The 18,909-nt window shown below is 35.8% G+C and overlaps 2 protein-coding genes across 3 annotated transcripts; both read right to left on the reverse strand.

The window, feature by feature from the left end:
• Nucleotides 1–414: 414 nt before the first annotated feature.
• Nucleotides 415–13,604, reverse strand: LOC105161502 (ARM repeat superfamily protein). Of its 2 annotated transcripts, none has more exons than XM_011079221.3 (33): nt 13,180–13,604; nt 12,579–12,640; nt 12,364–12,456; nt 12,074–12,245; nt 11,883–11,998; nt 11,309–11,395; nt 11,113–11,229; nt 10,965–11,028; nt 10,724–10,866; nt 9,621–9,668; nt 9,467–9,535; nt 8,420–8,495; nt 7,076–7,206; nt 6,411–6,470; nt 6,247–6,307; nt 6,054–6,118; nt 5,892–5,953; nt 5,690–5,813; nt 5,548–5,605; nt 5,320–5,432; nt 4,615–4,692; nt 4,460–4,522; nt 4,260–4,355; nt 4,021–4,130; nt 3,282–3,471; nt 3,009–3,123; nt 2,414–2,526; nt 2,261–2,338; nt 1,382–1,444; nt 1,163–1,294; nt 1,017–1,073; nt 850–930; nt 415–757 (listed from the first exon to the last, which is right to left on the reverse strand). In XM_011079221.3, exons 1-33 carry the CDS (start codon nt 13,304–13,306, stop codon nt 710–712), a joined length of 3,072 nt encoding a protein of 1,023 aa, XP_011077523.1. In that variant the 5' UTR covers nt 13,307–13,604; the 3' UTR covers nt 415–709. The 2 variants fall into 2 exon arrangements, with proteins under 2 accessions (XP_011077523.1, XP_011077508.1); XM_011079206.3 differs by having other exon boundaries at nt 1,163–1,297; nt 13,180–13,601.
• Nucleotides 13,605–14,989: 1,385 nt separating this feature from the next.
• LOC105162245 (micronuclear linker histone polyprotein-like protein) lies at nt 14,990–17,042 on the reverse strand. The gene has a single exon (XM_011080242.2). The coding sequence runs from the start codon at nt 16,297–16,299 to the stop codon at nt 15,151–15,153; it is 1,149 nt and encodes a 382-aa protein (XP_011078544.1). The 5' UTR covers nt 16,300–17,042; the 3' UTR covers nt 14,990–15,150.
• Between the last annotated feature and the right edge of the window lie 1,867 nt (nt 17,043–18,909).

Below are 18,909 nucleotides of genomic sequence, written 5' to 3' on the forward strand. Positions count from 1 at the left end.
CATGAAAAATTACATTTCATGCAAAAGTAGATAACCTAAACTTCCTTCAAATGACCATAAAAGCTGCTCAAGTGAATCCATATTTCTTTCGCTCAAGCAAAGATATTTCCATTCATCAAACATTAATGAACGAGAGTTTGGTCAATACTGATAAGGAGAGCAAACGATAAAGATCTTTATCGTCACAAGTGTGTGCTTTTTTATGGGTAAGACGATCAAATACGCTATCGTATCAGGATAAAGATTAACGAACTATCAACTTAACGCGTTTAGTATTCAAGAACTTAAGCACATCCACGACAAACTAACATCATACTCTTATTTTAACACCATTGATTTACGAGTAAATACGTTATTGAATCAGGATAAAGATCAACTTAACCCGTTTAGCGATTAAGAACTGAAGCACATGCATAACAAACTAACTTCGTGGTCTTATTTTATCACCATTGGAACAGTCACACAATTATACAAACTGAGAAGTATTTGTTTAATCTTATATCCTCATTCTTAAACTTTTGACTATACTCCTGTTATTGTACAACCAAGAAGAGGACCTGGAAAGAAAAATCCTCGCTTTTGATTCTCGAGCAGTTCAACAAGATGAAATAAATTGAATGGTTAAAAAGAACAAAACCAATGCTATTATAAAGAATTGATGCATTCACACTCAGCAAAGATGTACCTTGTACAACAATCACATTCCTCGTCATCTTAAAACCAATTCGATAGCATTTTGCTGAGGCTTCGTTAAGCTCTGCATTTTGAATTCAAAACCGGATTAAATGACCAGAGTTAAGAATGTCAATAACAGTTGAGATGCGACAGACTCGAGGGATATAATGAGACCTGGAAAAGATGTTGGAAAAATGGCTTGTCGCTCTCAGAGAACTTTGCCAAGGATTCATGGAGATAGTTAACCAAATTGATCTGTGAAATGGGTGCACAGAGTCATGTTAGCGTTAAGGGTAGCTACAATTTGTTGCAGACTGTTAACTTTGCACCTCATAAGATACCTCATTTAGGGGATCGGCAGCACATAGAAGTTCATCCTCACAGCCGTCTTCTTGGTCCTTAACCAATCAATAAAAGCAAAGTTCCACTAAGGAAAGTGAAAAGAATAGCACAAATTTGGAGAACTTTAGTTTGCAACGAGTCAAACCTCATTGAAAGCCTTTGCCATAGCGTCAAGATATTCGTATGTGGGTCTGTTATGTAATGTAGCATCAGCTGAATAAAGGAAATTCTCATTATCTCCAGCATCTCCGTTTTGAATTTCTTCCCAATCACTATCCTGCTGCATGAATTGCGAAAATGTTTCTAATTTCAGTTTGCAGTCATGGACTTATATTAGAAATGTGAACAGTGAATGTATGACTACCTCATTATCTGCGTCGACTTGTTCTTGGATTTCTAATAAAGCATCCGCCAATATAGCCAGAATCTATGGGGACCAGAAAGCATATAGGAAAGTTAAACCAAAATTAACTTCTATTACTAAGAACATGCATCTGCAGAGCAAATGCTTAAACTGGCAGGTAGGGCCAGACCCTGCCTTGTGAAACCCAATCCCCTTTCATACACTTGGCACTTAAGAACACAAAAGCTACACAATTCTATAATATGTGACTCTGTTATTTCCCAAATTATCGGAACGGTTTTTCCAGCAGAATGATTATTGAATATCCTGAATTTCAAGCAGAAGATTAGGAATTTATGTTCATTATCTTCCAAGGGATTCACTTAGGTTTCTATCAGTTATACCTATGATCTCCAGATGTGGTCCTTTTTACATGCAAAATTTGGCTTCCATACTTTTTCTCTTTTTTGTTATTTATCCAGTATGCTTCTTCCCATTCTTAAACTCTCTTGATTATTTTTCCAAACTCAAGTCCTCTTCTTTGATTCTGGGGTGTCAGTTCATTCTCATATCTCACCAGCATGTCCACTGTGTATAGAATCAGTTTATAAGTCAGGGTTTCAGTTTTTCCTTATGTAAAGAGAATAATTATATGCAAGCAGCTTCAATCACTAAGAAGTATCTACAGAAGTAATCATTTTCTAATAGGATAAAGCAACTTTTGCATGTACCTATAAGGGCCTCAAGTCATCCATGAAGGGAGTAAACAGTCTGCTTGTAATAAATACTTATCCTTGATAAAATTCAAAAAAAAAAAGGACCAAAGAAATTCCAACCATTGACCACTATTAGTGCATACCAGAAACCCATCTTTGGAAGAAGAATCATGACAACAAATACCTTTGCAGGAAGTGGCATCAATGTCCATTGATCCGGTCTTAGCTTAGCTCTTGAACGGGTGGTTATCCCGGCCTCGGACTATACCATTTAAAATGGAGTGAGTACATGGCAGTGTGCAATATATGCATAATGGTACGAGAAGTTCAAGCCAACCTTGATAAGAAGGCCTTGCACATTGATATTCCCCAATTCGACATGCCTAGTCAAAAGCAACAATGCTAAAGCAGTAGTCGTAACTTTAATTTGGTAGGCTCCCTGAACCTCACCTGAATGAATAAGCAATTGACCAAATCATATGGCAGTTATAAGGAACAATCTATCAATGGGAAGAAAATGCAACCAGAGAAATAAAGTAAAATTTGGAAAGAATTTTCCACAAAACCATGTTTATCAAGCATTATTCGTATCAAACCAACAATGAATAATCGAAGAAAGACAGTTATTTGGTGTATTGGAGTGATTAATTGCACAATCTACTACTAGTTTGTCACTCATTATTCTTCACATGTGGGTTCTCTGTCAAATAGCTAATCCCAGAGATAGATTGGCCAGAAATATTTAGTTCTAAACATATAAGACAGAATGGTAAGAATAAAATGATTGTTCTACAAGAATTCCAAATTTAAATTTGGAACAAGCAGCAGGAAAATCTTTTTGCTAAAACAAATTAGTTTTCTTCAAGTTCATTTTGATTCATGCAAATGAAGTACATTATAGGCATAAAATAATCAGACATCAGAATACTTGCCTTGCTGTCTAGTCCATTCAAGCATAAGATAAGCAAAGGAGTTTCGATGACCTTCTGCTGGGATTGAGACCAGCAAGTCAATAAATTGTTCTACATGAGGGGTACTCAAGTGGACCTGCATTGGAGAATAATGTATACTGGTTGTTGGAAAATGCTAGAGCCAAACTTAGTGATGTAAAGTGATTTTATCGAAAGAAGTGAATGTACACATTTATGCTCAATGTCATGATGCATTACTCATAGAAATCTGTCAAAATCAAATTGAAAGCTAACCAATCTAGCGAAAATTAGAATCAGTGAACTTTTCAGTGCTGAAATTTGAGAAGACTGCATGCGTCTGATAAGTGCTGTCACAAGGTCTCTGATATGCTGTGCCATTTCTGAAGGCAGATGTAAAATAAGTTGCAAAATGAAGCTACCAACGAAAAGGGATCCAGAACTTTCCAAATCAGGGTCTAGAAGCCTGCATATCCAGAACCAACAAATAAGTTATCGAGAAGATAACAGAAACATCTCTGCGTTGTATTTACATTGCTGCTTATCGGCTCAGGCTTAGCACATTAGTATGAGAATATTATATCAGAATGCACAGCCTTAGCTCAAACAAAATCATGCACAAAAGCCTAACTAAACAATAAAAGATGCGTAGAGATTGAAGTGTAAGCAAGCAACATCACCTTAGAGACGGGAAAATATTGCAAAGCATATCTAGTTTCCACAGAAAGATTGCATCACGAACTGGTTAGATTTTCTCCGTAACATTGGACTATCACATATTTGTGGGAGACAGTTTCTATGTGAAACCACCTAAGAGGTTTATCTGTGTTTCTTGTGTGTGCGTGCGTGTGTGCGCGCGCATGTTGGGGTGTGTGTGTGAGAGCAAGTTTGTAATTACCCAGCTGTTCATTACTAAATTACAGCGAAAAAGAAAAAAGGAGCTTCATGCTGTTGGCAAAATCATGTTATTGGACATTACAGGAAATAGTAATATAAGCAAGGCTGAGCAAATCACCTAGAAGCCACATCAAGTAAACTTCTCATTGTAAATCCAGGATCACCACACCAAGCAAGCATATCTTGTTTTCCACCAGAGACTAGGGCGGCTAAGCACTGGGTTGCGTTCTGACAGATATAAAGCATCAAACAGCGTTATTTTATATTTTAAAGCCCATATAATATTTTAAAAGAAGGTGCAAGTAATATAGAAACTACTTAGAGGAGACTTTAAGCTAAGAGAGAGCAGAAGGTAACCTGCATCTCACTGTGGTCGTCACTTTGAAGAACTATTCTAACAACAGGGTCAAAAGAAACTTGATACACTGCTTTTACCACGTCAATAGGAGCATTCTGTAAAATATAATAATATGTAACCTTACAACATCAGAACCACTCTTCCAGTCACAGCAAACACCTGCTCAACTGTAATAACTGTTCTTCAACATAAGAATCACCTTCACTAACATTGTAACAAGATCCAGGGAACCAGCAACTAAGCCATCAGGTTGTTGTTGTGGCTGAGAAATTAAATAATATAATAAGAAACAGAGAGACCAATTTCAACTGTTAGATTTTTCTTTTTGTTGTCAGCACTGGGTCGTTTGCGTACATTACTGAGTATTGGCCCGATATAAGGTAGAACTCGAGAAACCAGAGGATGAATACATCCTGGAGCATTTTTTATTGCCTGCAAAGATGAAAAATACAAAGCTGTAAACAAATCCTTTACTGATGTACATGGGGATTAAACAATATCATTCAGTGATGCGTTTAATTTGTTAACCATGAAATCCGAAGTAACCAGCAGCTAAGATTTTTTCAGAAGTAAAATATAACTTGGTCATGATCACTATAGATTTGCATCAGCCAAAAAACCATCCTATTCAGATCGCTATCTAGAGAGAGTAACAAAATGCTACTCAGAAGTCAGAAGAACAGAGAGAATATCCAAAAACAGCCTTGTGGCCTTTGGAAGAGCACACCATAATCTGCAACGGCATTTAGCACACCATAATCTACCTTTTGTTAACAAAGAAAATAATTAAATGGTTATAAGAATTTGCTGAATTAGACAAGTATCTACCAGATGTAAAGTTTTGAGAGACTCTAACAAACTTCGGAAAATAGAGCAAAAGTTATCTAGTATATGTCAGACTGGGAACATGCATGAACATCTCAGGGAAATTATCATGATTCATCTTGTTGTATTCATAATGTAGCTTTAACTTACAAAATTCTGGGTTTATCACACATAACTCTGTAGACTCCACTGAACCAAACTCAGAAAACAATAAAGTGAAAATAAAAGATCTACCTCCAAAACCTCTAGAGCATCGATACTGATGAAAGGGTCAGAAACATGGGAAGCCCACATGTTAAGGATGGTCGGTGAGACAACTGGCTCTATTGAGGCTGAAACTTCATGAGCTACAAAAGGAAACAAAAATTGAGCTTCTAATGAATGTGGTCAGAGAATGCCATAGGCATCGAGGACCTAAAAACTAGCTAACATAAAGTTTGTTTGTATTCCACTTGTACTAACCAGCCTTCACTGCAGCTTGTAGAGTTTCAAGTACTAGGTGCATAGTCTCTTCAGATGCCTACGAAGCAGGAAGCAATAAGGACATGCTATCAACAACAATAAAGCAAATCCCACAGGCTACAAAATACAGGTATCACCTCACATTTTTAAGAAGTTCTGTAAGTGAAGAGAATAAATCCAATGCGTGATGTTGAATAACTCCTCTGGTGGCATCTGGCAGAAGCTGGGATAGAGCTCGACAGGCACCAACTTTAACTGGTGGGGGGCTGTAAAAATGGAAGAATGGGTGACATTCTAACAAAATTAACTGGAATGTAATATCCGGATCCAACTGAAGTTCTTACACATTCATGCCAATTGTCTTAATAGCAGCATACAGAAAATGCTCTGTTACTTGGTTGTTTATCTGTACAAATAGTGAAACTAAATAAGATCTCAGAAAGTACATGAAAGCTGACTGGGAATAATGAAGACTGGTGGAAGAAGAGGAGGTTGTTGATAATTACCACAGACGAAAACTTTGCAACAGATGAAAATAGGCGGGCAAAAAGAAAGGGGTAGTCATGTACACCTGCAGTTAAACAAAGGGATTTCAGTTCCGTATAAAAGCATACAATTCTCTTATAACAAAAGAACAAATCTCATGGCCCGAATCAATCTGAAGTGAACATCCCAATGCATCTCTCAGAAATGTCTCACCTGTTGCCACGTCATCAGTTAAAATTTGCTCTAGCATATTCCCAATAGTGGGTCCAGAAACCTAAAAGAGGAAACACAGATATAGACAATACAATTACAGGGCCTCATTTACAATATAAACCAAGTGAGGATTTTGTTTTTATTATGAGAACACAAAGAGTGACCTCTGCTTCAAGCAACTGCTCTGACACGGAAGCCAAAGCAAACAGGGTGGCCTCCCTTAACTGCCAGCACAACAACAGGGGTAATTAAGAAGACCCACAAACAAAAATGAGTCTCGAGTTGCATTTAATATGGTATTATGGTGACAAAGTCTGTTAATCAAGTTCCATAGGAATCCACAAATCCCCTTTATGTTATTTTAAAAATTCTCATGAAAAGGGACTAGACAGGCACAACAAAAATCAGGATCTCTGAAGTATTTGCAAGCAAGAAAACTCTCCATTAAGACCTATAAGACAGCTAAGCATTCTTTCGACAGTCAAACTCAATATTTCCCGGCTACATTGATGGACTGTGAGGAGTAATAATAAGCACATTCTTTTTGGTAAGTCCTTTTACGCACTAAGTGAAAAACAAACTCTTGTGACTCTTTTTTACTTGGGATGACAGAAGGATGGAGTGCTCCATTTGGCAGTTGTCTGTGTTAAGATTTTTTTTGGGGGGGGATTTTTTTTGGGGGGGGGGGGGGGGGTTGGCAGAGATTGGAGAACAAGGATTCTTAAATTTCAAGTCAATATTAGGCTCATACTGAGAGTTTTAGCATTTATACTATGTCTACAAGTTATATTTAGTGCTGAAAATCAAGTCATGAAACTGCTCAACTTACTCTCCACCAGCCAGGCGAGCCATTATCTTTCTCTAGTTGTGACTCGCTTATTCGTCTTTTCACAGAGTCAATCACAGCATCTATTCCTTCCATCCCACAAGAAGTAATTATTTCTTCCAGTAGAAGGGCACCTGCAACAAATGATTTATTCACGGGGGAGAAAAGAATGCTCTAGCAGATGCAACTTTCCCAGGGTACATAAGAATAGGGTAATTACATTTAGACCCCTCTAAAGATGCGAAATTACACTTTCCCCACAAAGAAGTTTTAAAATGATATTTACACCGTCTCCGAAAATTCTTCTTTTACACCTACACCTGATTCAGTTAGGGTATGGACATGCTAACATCAACAAAAACTTTTCAATTTTCTTCCTCATTTAACATTCCCATATATATTTTTCGTACTTATAAAAGGATAGATGTAAAATATATATATGGTGTAAGGATAACATTATTATATTTTTCTTGTTATAATACAAAATAATTACATAGAAATATTAAATGACAGGTAAAATTGAAAATTTATGTAATTTTTTGCTAACGTCTGCATTTTTCGTTCAAACCATAACGAAAGGGGTTTAGGTGCAATCGCAGAATTTCAGAAGGGGGTATAAGTGTAGTTTCAATTTTCGGGGGGGAGCGTAATTTTGTATTTTCAGATGGGGTCTAAGTGTAATTAACCTATAAGAATATAGAGGTTTCAACTAATAGCAGGACAATACAAAATGTAAGCTGCAAATTATAGTAGGTTTGAAATTCAAAAGTAAGATGTCATGTACTGTCTCATTATAGAAATGATAAAGCAGCAAGTCCAAATTTGATCTGCTGTCAACAGATCACACAGAATTCTGCAGCCATGAAACCTATCAATATGATGTGTTAGCTTCATTTCATTCAGGAGTTTACTAATAGTACACATAGGCAAAACTACACAAGTTATTGTAAGTCAAAAAGGTTTTAATACACATAACAAATACATTTTAGCCACAGCAAATGTCATAATATAGGTTACTTAATAAATGCATATGCAGAAGCCTTTGTTTAACTAAAACTAAGCTCATGCACTCATAATTGCCAGCACAAAATATCAATAGAAGACCAATTAATATACTACAATTAAAAACACCCCCCATCATATTCCCAGCATCTCCATTACCTTACATATACTCGCTGTTTTATATGCATAAAAACACCTATACATAAGTGTTCACATGCATGCATACACACACACATCATGAAAGATTGACGGAAAGATATATATATGCAGAAACAAAGGTAAACCATGTCCAAGATTTTATAGCAACTAAGCAACAAAGTTTTGCCACACCTGAGAACAACTTACCAGATACACGACAACTGTAAGTATTGTCATCCTCATCAGCAACATACTGATTAGCATCCAGCGACCAGGTATGAACCTACATCCAAATTGCACATGAAGAAGATAATGAGAGGTACTGGAAGAAAAAGGGGAACAAAAGATGATGCTTAAAATGCCCGTTATAAACAAATCAAATGAAATGTGTTTCACCAGTAAAATGAAAACTGCACCTGTGTTGCTGCTGACTAGAACGAGGAAACATATAACTTATTCAAAATACTTTACCCATATTAATTAGAAAATCAAGCAGACAAAATGCTCATCCATATTGATATTGCTCAACTCAAATTAAATAGAAAAACAAATGGAAACACACTCTCATGTATGTTTTAGAACACTACCATATTGAAAGAATCTCAAGATGACATGTTACTTATTGTAGCCTGTAACTTAAGAAACATTTGATGTCTCTAAACATGTGGCATGGTAATCAGATTGCAAAATGATCAGGCCAAGCATAACAAAACAAAACTCAGTTAATTGGTTAGATTCCTCAGTATTTTGCTGTAACTGCTTCAACTGATACCCAGTTATGTCAATATATCTGACATCACTAGAAAAGGAATAACCATGTTATTATGTCTCGAAACACAAGTTGTGATCAATCGACACTTGATACTTTCAGGCCCTCAGTGTCACAATGACAGGGGGGACAACTATGTCAACTATCAAATACATATACAAAAAAAATAAGAATTATAGAAGATTTTACATAGACTCCGAGACCAATTACTACTTTTCTGTCTTTTAGGCCGATATGTCTATTTTGAAGATCTCTATAGTTTTCATATACCAAGCAGCATCATTCAGGTTGGTATCATTTTACCATCAGAGAGCCCAAACTTAGTGCAACACTGAAAAATGTCAGCATTTTTATCATATTGAAGGCTCTGATTTAGGGAATTAGAAAAATGCTTTGCACTAACTACAACCAAATAATACAAATCTTTCTACAAAATAAAAGAAAACATATCATGGCTCTCTGGAACTGACTAGATAGAGGATTACCTGTTGTTCTGTCACTTGAAGGAAACCAATGGTATAGTAGACTAACTCTTTCACATTGTTCATTACAACCTACAGACAAAAACTTTAACATCTCCAAAATCTGATAACCTAATGCATAACAAGACAAAGTAAAAATGATAGTTCTGAAGCATACCTTCACAAATCTTGGGCTTCCAACAACAGTCAATAAAAATTCAAATAACTGCACCAGAAAAGACCAGCAAAATCGCATGTTAAAATACTAACTAATGAAACTATCTCACTCCAACCCAATAGAAGTGAGGGCAACAACATACTCAGATATTAATCTAAACCCCATTCATATATCAAACTACTATTGTATTATCCTCAATATGAAGTAATTTTCCCATAAGCTTCTTTGATTGGCACCAAAACTTCAAGGTGTAATTTGAATGTTGCAATTCGCATGCTCTCGGAAACCGTCACAAAGTTGGAACTTGGAACATACAATTTCAATAGCATAAGCTGGAAAGCTAATCGTCAAGAATCTGTATGGGATACCTAAACATATAAGCTTGTTTGGATAATGGAGAGTAGCTAACATAAAATCAGTTAAAATATTGATCATGACTTTAGGTTATCATTTTATTGAAAATACTGCATATACTTTTTCCCATTTCGTACTATTTAAACAAACTTTTGGTAGCCAGGAGCAAGTGACGGCACTCGACACATTATTGGACAACAATGCATCTGAAAATAAAGTTTTCAAAACTAGATTGAAGAAACTATATTTTCTGCCAGATCTCACAAAATCAACACACATGTAACTGCTACCAATGTTGCATCTACATGACCAACATAAGACTTCTATGTTAGGATGATAAATTTTTATTCAGTAAAAAGTAGAAAGAACAAAAACTGCAGAAAATAACATCCCAGTCCTAAACAAAGTAAACTAGTTCTTAGCTGGTGAAAATAGATTCAGATCGCGTTATGATTAAAGAGGCGTCCAGAAAAAGCTGCAGCACCCTTAATCGCTAAAGTTCAAGATAAACATTTCATCGGCTGAATATAGTTGAATTGCACATAAAAATCCGAGTTTTGCATTGTAGAAAAAATGGGGTGACTGCACAAAAATACAAAATAATATGAATCTCAAGGAACCAACTGTTGTGGTAAGACATATGCCAAATAGTCACAGCAAGAACCATCCAGCAGTCAGCACCTATATGGCAATTGATCAAGTTTTTCTTGGCGCTACTTCAAAGTTCACATAATAGCAACTGTATTAACCTGGATAACAAAGGACTCAAGACTTTTCTCTGCACCATCAGAATCATATCTCCCATCATAGGAATCTTCAACGCCTTCAATTGATGAGCGCTTATATACTTCCAAGGATGACACAAAAGTGTGCCATAATGGCCCCACAATTACTGTAATACCATCAAGTTGTAAGAAACTATGAAGATAAGGACAAGAAAAACAATGTATCACCATAAACCAAGTTCCACCTAGGAATCTGACCACATACCAACAAAATGAGTTTCTGCAATGGCCGGGAAGTTCTGAATAAACTGATTCAAGCACTTTAGCACCTGACAGAAGGTAACATAGTTTTCTCAAAATCATCAATTGACATACAGATGGCATCACTATAGACAATTCAATAGAAGAGCCACCTCCATTCTGATGCTCCAATCATCAGGATCTTCAGATGGCACTGGGTGTCTCAAGATTGAAGAAAATTGCTCCATCCAAGGCTGGAGCATCGGTAACATTAGGGAGCTAGTTTCTGTCTGTTTACCAGAAGACATGAAATTAGCTAATCTAGTACATCATTCGATTAGCCTGACTTCACAAGCTACAATTGAATACCTTGTAGACACCACTCATAACCCCGAGCATGGAGGTACAGTTGTAAACTATTGAAAGAGCTCTAGACCGAAGACATTTGTCATAGACCTGCATGTATAAATCCACAGAAAGATGAGAAAATGATCCAACAATACCTCCTCTACCAGAAAAGTTACTAGTTCTGCAAACAAGTTCTCAGAATAATGTTGTAAAGCAATAATGTAAAGTACACTAAACAGCTAAAACACCCAACTTTTTTCATTATTCTGTACATCTTACCAAGAACTCTTGAAAGGAAATAAGTATGCCACCAAGGAGAAAGATAAGAAGAATATAATCCAGACACACATGGAAATATTGTCAGCTAAGTTTACAGTTTTTGCATGTAGAAACTTCCGGGGAATCTAAACAAAACGAAATTAATTGACTATAAGCAACATAAGTATATGAAAACTACACCACTTAGGCATCTAAACCTTGATTTCTGATGCCACACACTTTTTCCTAAAGACTTTAGACAAGCTTATCTTCCATATGATTGCTACAGGAAATTAATAAAATGAATGCGACATACAATCTGGTGAATAAGACTAACCTGAGGCGATGATACAATCGTGTGCAAACATGGGAATAAAACTGGGACAATTTTTGGAACCATCTTATCGTCCATGTCCGAAGAAATAAGAACCAAACATCTCAAAGCCCCGTGCACTGCAACAATAAAATAAAAAATTATACACCCCTCAAGAACTATCAGTGACATGAAAAGGCATACCAAGGACTCACCAGCATTCAGCTTAGTCTGGTCATTAATTAAACTTAAAAGGAAGGGCAGTAATTCAGGCCAATCATCTGGCCAGTCATACTGTGCAATAGTCGATACAGCCACACTTACTGCAGTACACATTTTCTTGTAAGGATCATCCAGTAATGCTAGGAGTAATCCACGTATAGATGCCTGACAGAATAACAGAATGAGGGTGATCTTTAGAAAATGAATGCACCATTACTTTAGCAGAGAACATCGAGTTCAAGCTATATACTGGGAGCAACTCTGAATCAAGAAAAAGCAAGACCTTTTCATTTCTAGCAACAACAGGATGCTCAAAACCTTCCTCATCCTCATTCCAATGTTTCTTAATATATTGCTTCAGCAAAACTGCTGCTAAGTTAATGCATGTTAATCTCACAAGCGAATCACTAAAAGGAATTGGACCAAAATCAAACACATAAAGTCCAATGAATGCAGAAAAAATAAATAAAATTTTGCTAAATACAGCATGAAGGATATCTGCCGTAATCCAAATGGAAGTTCACGGTTTGCAGCAACTCCAGCTAGAGCAACACCATAACCTTTCATGAATTAAGAAGAAAAAGACAAAATCAATTCCATAGCTAAGGTGTAATTTAGGAGGAAAAAGAAAACAAAAACAAGAATCCGCTAGTCGGTTTCAATATAAGTAGTATTACTCAAGTCAGTTCTGAATGACTATGCAATCACATAGCAAAACACAATACTAAAAGATCAAAGATGTACTTATCAAAAATTATGCAGATATCAATGAATCAACAATTGCATCGTAACATAGGTTGATCAGTAAGAAAAGTTTTCATCTTTATTTTAAAATGGCAATGTGGCATAAAATCGAAAAAACGAAATTAATTAATACAACCAACATCATAACCAAAAGAAAATCTTCAACCACATCACAAAAAAAATTCAGTACGAAATGCATACTTTACCTATCGGACTTTAAATGTCCTACAAATTTCCCTACACGCATAAACTCAAGTTCAATTCCTCAAATTAAAGAGAAGAAACATTCAATCAATCAAGTGACAAAATTCCATCCAAAAAAAAAATCACTTCTTAAAACAATTGCCTCAGTCACCTGGTTGAAGAGATGCTTGCTGGAGGGAAGTCTCCGCAAAGGTTCGAACTTGATGGTTGGGATCGAGTGAGGCGTTCAAGCAATTGACCAGCCATTGTTGATCTTGATCCATTCCCAGTATAATCATCCAGATAATACACCAAATTGTGTGTGTCCGTGTGCGGGAGGTGGGAGGAAAATGCGGCAAAAAGGAGGGAGTTTTCAGTATGGGGTTTTTGTAATTGGGGGTTTTTTATAGGGGTTAGGGTTTTGTGATCCGCTGACCGGCTTCACCAGTCAAAGGGTACCGTAAAGCTTCTTCCTTTCATTTTTGCCTCTCTCAATTTCCCTCCCTTAACCCTTTTAATTTCTCCTCCCAATTCCACTTACTACCACTACCTGGGGCTGGAGATGCTCAAACAATTCCTAGACTTTTTTCCATTTGTTTTCTTACATAAACAATCTCTACTTCTAATTATTAATTAGTTCGAGACATTACGTCGTTAAATATGCAAACTTGGTCGATAATTCAAACGTATTAGAAAGATCGTACTTCATTAGTATCTCGTTTAATATTAACTATTCTTATTTGTGATAGGGGTATGTTTTGTAGTAACTTGTCTTATTTTTCTTTTGAATAATTATTAATTTAAGAGTATTCGGATTGTAATTCTTACGACAAAGACAAATGCTTGACGTACCTGAAGAACTAGAACTGGCGAGGAATGCACATGTTTTCAGTTACAAATGGAGACAAGAATCAAGATATTGTAATGTAATCAGAAGACTTGCTCAAATTTCATTCCTACACAGCAAACTAAGTATATATATACATACAAGGAGAACATTGATGAAGTGAAAAAACCAAGGTCGTCAATCTACATCTCCTGGCCATTCGTTGCTCGTAATCCAGACAACCCCATCAACCAACTTTTTCTGAGTTTACAAAACTTGATCCGACCAACGAAAAACTTGTTCTTTCTCAAAGTATCAACTACAAAAGAATTTCTTGGATTTCTTGCCTCAGCCGGTTTTTGTATCCTATAATTGTTTTGATATGTGTATGTGACTATTGTCTTGAAGCCATAATATCTGTTCTATGTAGTACTCATAATTATTGACAGCAGAAAACAAAGCAAAAGATCACTGAGATTATGTTGTCAATGAAGCAACTCAGCAGGCCTTCCCTTTCTCTTGTCTTTGCAAACAATTAGCATCATTACAGTATGTCTCATGTTGACTTCTGCTGTCAACTTAATTTATGATTACAGTTTGATCGCGTGAGTATTATTCAAGAGATATGATGCTGTCCAAATGTAAGTTACAGATATTCTTGAAAGCTCAGTTAAGTGTTTATTTGATCCCATCTTGCTGCTTAAGACTTCACAAAGAGTACTACTCAATCTAATGCTAAGCAAGAAAACTGAGGTCGTTCTGTAGTTTCTTAGCTAGCACTTGTTTGGAGCAGCGTTTCATGTTCACTAATTATGCACACAATTGCAATATGTCTAGAGGTCATTGGACAACTTAATCCATCGTAAGATTGTTCAGTCACTTCCGTGCAATTCCATACTTTGTTATTAGTCCCAATTAGCGTTTGATGTAAAGGCATTAGATTAGCCCATTCATAAGACGACTCGCTTATACCATGTTCCAATTCAGTTAATGAGATATACTAATCGTGTAATTGATTTACAGTCCTACTTGAAGATCAATATCTTCAGATATTATGTGGGGTTGACACAATATTCGGTCACAAGTTTTATGAAACTTTATAAATAAGTGGGGCGTCTGAATGTTTTCAGTTTCCACTTCATGTTGTGATAAGAAGTAATAGAAGAGCAGAGTCACATACTAGAAAACAGAAATGTTTAATACTACATACATCAAAGAGCTAACAAGAATTGATAAGAGAGAAAACAAAAGAGCTAGCAAGTAAAGCCTTAGCAGAAATAGTTTCTATTTACTCCCAGTGATGAAATATGTTGGAATTCAAACATGATTGCAAGATTTCAAACTGTTGCTCTCTTTGTTCTTGTTTGCTGGATGATACTTAAAAATCCATTTCCAGACCTTGTGGCTACTGCTACCCCTTTTCAATCCTCTTTCATTCACCGTGATCCGGCAAGAGCCACCACCATTCCCTAAAACCCCATTACTTTTCATATTTGCAAGACTTCCTCCAGTCTCAAAACTCTCACTTTTGAAGCTAACACCATGATCAGAAGCTCCACTGATTCTAGCAGCAGATAGTTCTTGCTTCGATTCAGACGACAAATCAAGCTTCAAATCAATGAAAGCAGACTCATCCATGGCGCTGAAATCACTTTCCTTGGCTGGAAAAACACTCCTGTGAACTCTATCAAGATCAATGAGAGTTTGGCCGCCACCCCTTCTACCCCCTTTGAAATCAACACCATTGTCAGCATCAAAAAAGCCTCTAAAACCACTTTTTCTCGGTTCAGATTCGCTGTAGAACCCACATTGCTTATCAGAATCAAGAAAGATCCCACTAGTTACATCAGAAATCTTGGCACTAGAGAAGCGATATTCACTGCCTTCATCAAGATCGTTGTGCCCACCACCACCCCTGAAACTGCAGAGTGATCTAGACCTAGACACACCCATAACATCAGAAACCCAAATCTCACTTTTCTCATCAGAAAATTCACCGTTTTTCTCAGACCCCTTGTTTCTTTTCTTCTTGAATAACCTCTTAATCCTCCAAAAACCATTGCTTTTCTTGACCTCCACACAGCTGCTGCTGCTCCTCCTGAGAAATATGACTTGTTCCGCCTTCTCTTCTCCTCTTTTAGACTTGGGATTTGGATTGTTACTTTGTTGGGAATCAATCTTCTCATTCTCTATCAGAAATGAGACCCGGCCAACACTCCCCACTTCCATCGTGCTACAAGAATTGCGATACGAAGAGGAGACATCAGAGCAAGAGCAGGAAGAAAGACGCTGCTCCCCACACTCGGAGCAAACCAGTTTCACAAGCCTGTCTTTGAGGCAGTAAGCGCAGATTCCCACAGACGATGAACTCGGGTGTTTCTTGCATGGGATTTCTGATGCGGCTGAGAAGTTGAATTCTGAGAAATCGTTGTTAAAAGCTTCCACAGCTTTGCCTCTCTCTTTCATGGCTACCTGAGAAAACTGAAACTGCTATGTGTTGAATGACAGGAAAAATCTGAAGTGCAAAAGAGGTAATTTAATGGGGTTAGGCCCTCAGCAGAAAAAAAGGGGTTGTTGTAGGCTTTTGATAGAGTTTGGCAGAGAGAAAAGTTGGAGCTTTGTCAATGATAAAGAATGAACGACAGCATAGCACGCAGAGCAGAAGGGAGACTTTTTTAGAAGGCAAAAAAGAAAAAAGTGGAGTGAACTTTACGTTTTTCTTTCCAAGAAAACAGTGTTTATTACAGAGGAGGAGGAGTGATTGAAAATGCAACGCACACCGCGGCTCTATCTCCTTCTGCAGCAGGTATCATTGCGTGTGGGGGTGGGATGTGGAGGGAGGGGTGTGAGAATTCATGAATTGATTGAAAATTCAGAAACACACTGTGTCACTGTGAGTGTGAGGTTGAGTAAAGGGATGAATGGAGCTGTTCTATAAATTTGGTGGTGGCTGTTCAAAAAGTCTGATCAGTGATCAGTTCCTGTGGGGCGTCCATCAATCACTCTCTTCTAGCTCCTGTCTCCCCCAACATTTTTTTCCAAGATTTTGTTTTCCTCTTTCTTCACACAATGCTATAAGTTAGAAAATTCCTACATTTTATATTTTTTTTTTTGCAGTTTCATTTGAATTTTTGAGCTAAGATTTTGATTTTTGATGATTTGCAATTTGACAATTCATTTACATTATACTTATGTTACGGGTTTATTGCATGAAAGAATAAACTGTTTTTCTTCATTTTAGACGATAATTATTTGTTTTGTAGCTTATTTTCTTGTTCTTTCTTAATTCGAAAGTCCAAAGTCAAGTTTTTGAAAGTAATATTAACAAATTTTATTTCTGACCTTATACGTTCATATTTTCACTAATATTCGTTATATTTTTTAGTACGACATCTTACATTTTAAACTTTATCGTATATGTTTACTTTATTAACTAATTAAGCCATCGAATAATTTTAAACTTATGATAAAATAAGAAATGGCATTTTAAAAGAATCAATATCCAACAAAGATTTAAGCTTTACCCAAACAATCTACAGTCTACAATAAACATCTAATCTTGATGAAATGAATCAAATTATGTGTATGGCCGTATTCAAATTGCACCATGCATGTGCTTGTCAAGGGCCATGAACGTTGGCACCCAAGGAGAGAAGTGGCAATAAGAGAAGGTTCAAGAATGGATGGAACACATAAAAGTGCCTCTCCCCCTTCTTGTGGTAAATAAATAGTAAGCATTGATTGTATTTTTAGTTCTCTAATTATATCATCCGCCACTTTAGCTCTTTAAGTTGTTAGAATTGTAATTTAATTATTTATATTTTTTTATTTTTATAATTTAAGGATAAATCTGGTTAGAATTTTTAAAATTGATTAGAAAAGTGGCACGTGCAAATCATATACCAGTTAAAAATTCGAAAAATTAGGTTATTGGTTGATGTTTTATGATGTGGCAAGAGTAGACTACTTTTTACTATGACAAAGTCTGCTCTTGCCATGTCATATAAAATCAGCTAATAATATCATTTTTCTTGATTTTTAATCGGTACATGATTTGTATATGCTATTTTTTCAGTCAATTTTGTATTTAATTCGAAAGAATAAAAAATATAAATGATTATATTACAGTTCTAACAATAGATTAAAATATCAAATAATTATAATTACATGATTGGAAATGCAATTAAACCTAAATATTAATTATTGCTCTTTTCTTGAAATATGATAAATTGGTTTTTAACAATACTTCAACTATACATTTTTATACTTTATAAAATGTAAATGTTATTGTAGTAAATGTTTGTACATATTTGGATCAAGACAAGGTTATTTTTGTAACATGAGAGGCAAAACATAATTTGCGACGTATATTTTTAAATCGTATGAAAAAAAATTGAAATAAAATAAAAACCACTGAAATTTTCATCGATAAGGATGTCACGTTATATTATTATGACTATAACTAGAATTTGCAACAACAATTAGCATGTTGTGAAAGTTATTGAAAGACATTATATGCAGTTGTAGTCCTAACAAATTTATGTGTATGTAATTAATTTACATCGAAAACAATATTTTATATCAAAATAGCTAAATTTGAATAAAAAAAAATAAAAAGGAGAGAAACCATGAGTTTATAAATTGTTAGTAACGACAAGTGAAACTATTTTTCGAAAATATTTTTCAAAAACTTTTTTTTTACTTTCATCGTCTTTTTTTATATTTCGAAAATAAAAAAAGAAAAAAAGTATTACACGATTGCCAATAAATAATAAAAAAGAATTAACCAAAGCCTATGCAAACTCGTACTTCGATTAATTCATAATATACTTGATACTTTGGTCACATACATTTTATTTTTTAAATATATATATATAAGTTATTTAAGTATTTATAATATACTTTGTAGCGTTTTAGGAGGCTGGAAGACGAAGGTTGAATGGGCAGGCAGGCACCGCATGTCCGGAATTAGGAGATGATGGGCAGGGCACACGGGAACATCATTCTACAGTAGTATTAGTATTCTGGTGTGTAGCTTGGTGATGATGATGACAAGACAATGATGATGCCGACACT

Source organism: Sesamum indicum, linkage group LG1, assembly GCF_026168435.1.
Source record: "Sesamum indicum cultivar Baizhima isolate 11 linkage group LG1, ASM2616843v1, whole genome shotgun sequence".
Taxonomy (NCBI): Eukaryota; Viridiplantae; Streptophyta; class Magnoliopsida; order Lamiales; family Pedaliaceae; genus Sesamum; species Sesamum indicum.

Bases quoted from the DNA above. Each gene is read 5' to 3' on its own strand.
- LOC105161502 (XM_011079206.3), bottom strand. From the start codon at position 13,306: ATGATTATACTGGGAATGGATCAAGATCAACAATGGCTGGTCAATTGC. The intron at 8,496-9,466 runs GTAATCCTCTAT...ATTTGGATGTAG, and splicing joins TTCAAGTGACAGAACAACAG to GTTCATACCTGGTCGCTGGA. The intron at 6,471-7,075 runs GTAAGTTGAGCA...TTGTGCTGGCAG, and splicing joins GCTCGCCTGGCTGGTGGAGA to TTAAGGGAGGCCACCCTGTT.
- LOC105162245 (XM_011080242.2), bottom strand. From the start codon at position 16,299: ATGAAAGAGAGAGGCAAAGCTGTGGAAGCTTTTAACAACGATTTCTCA.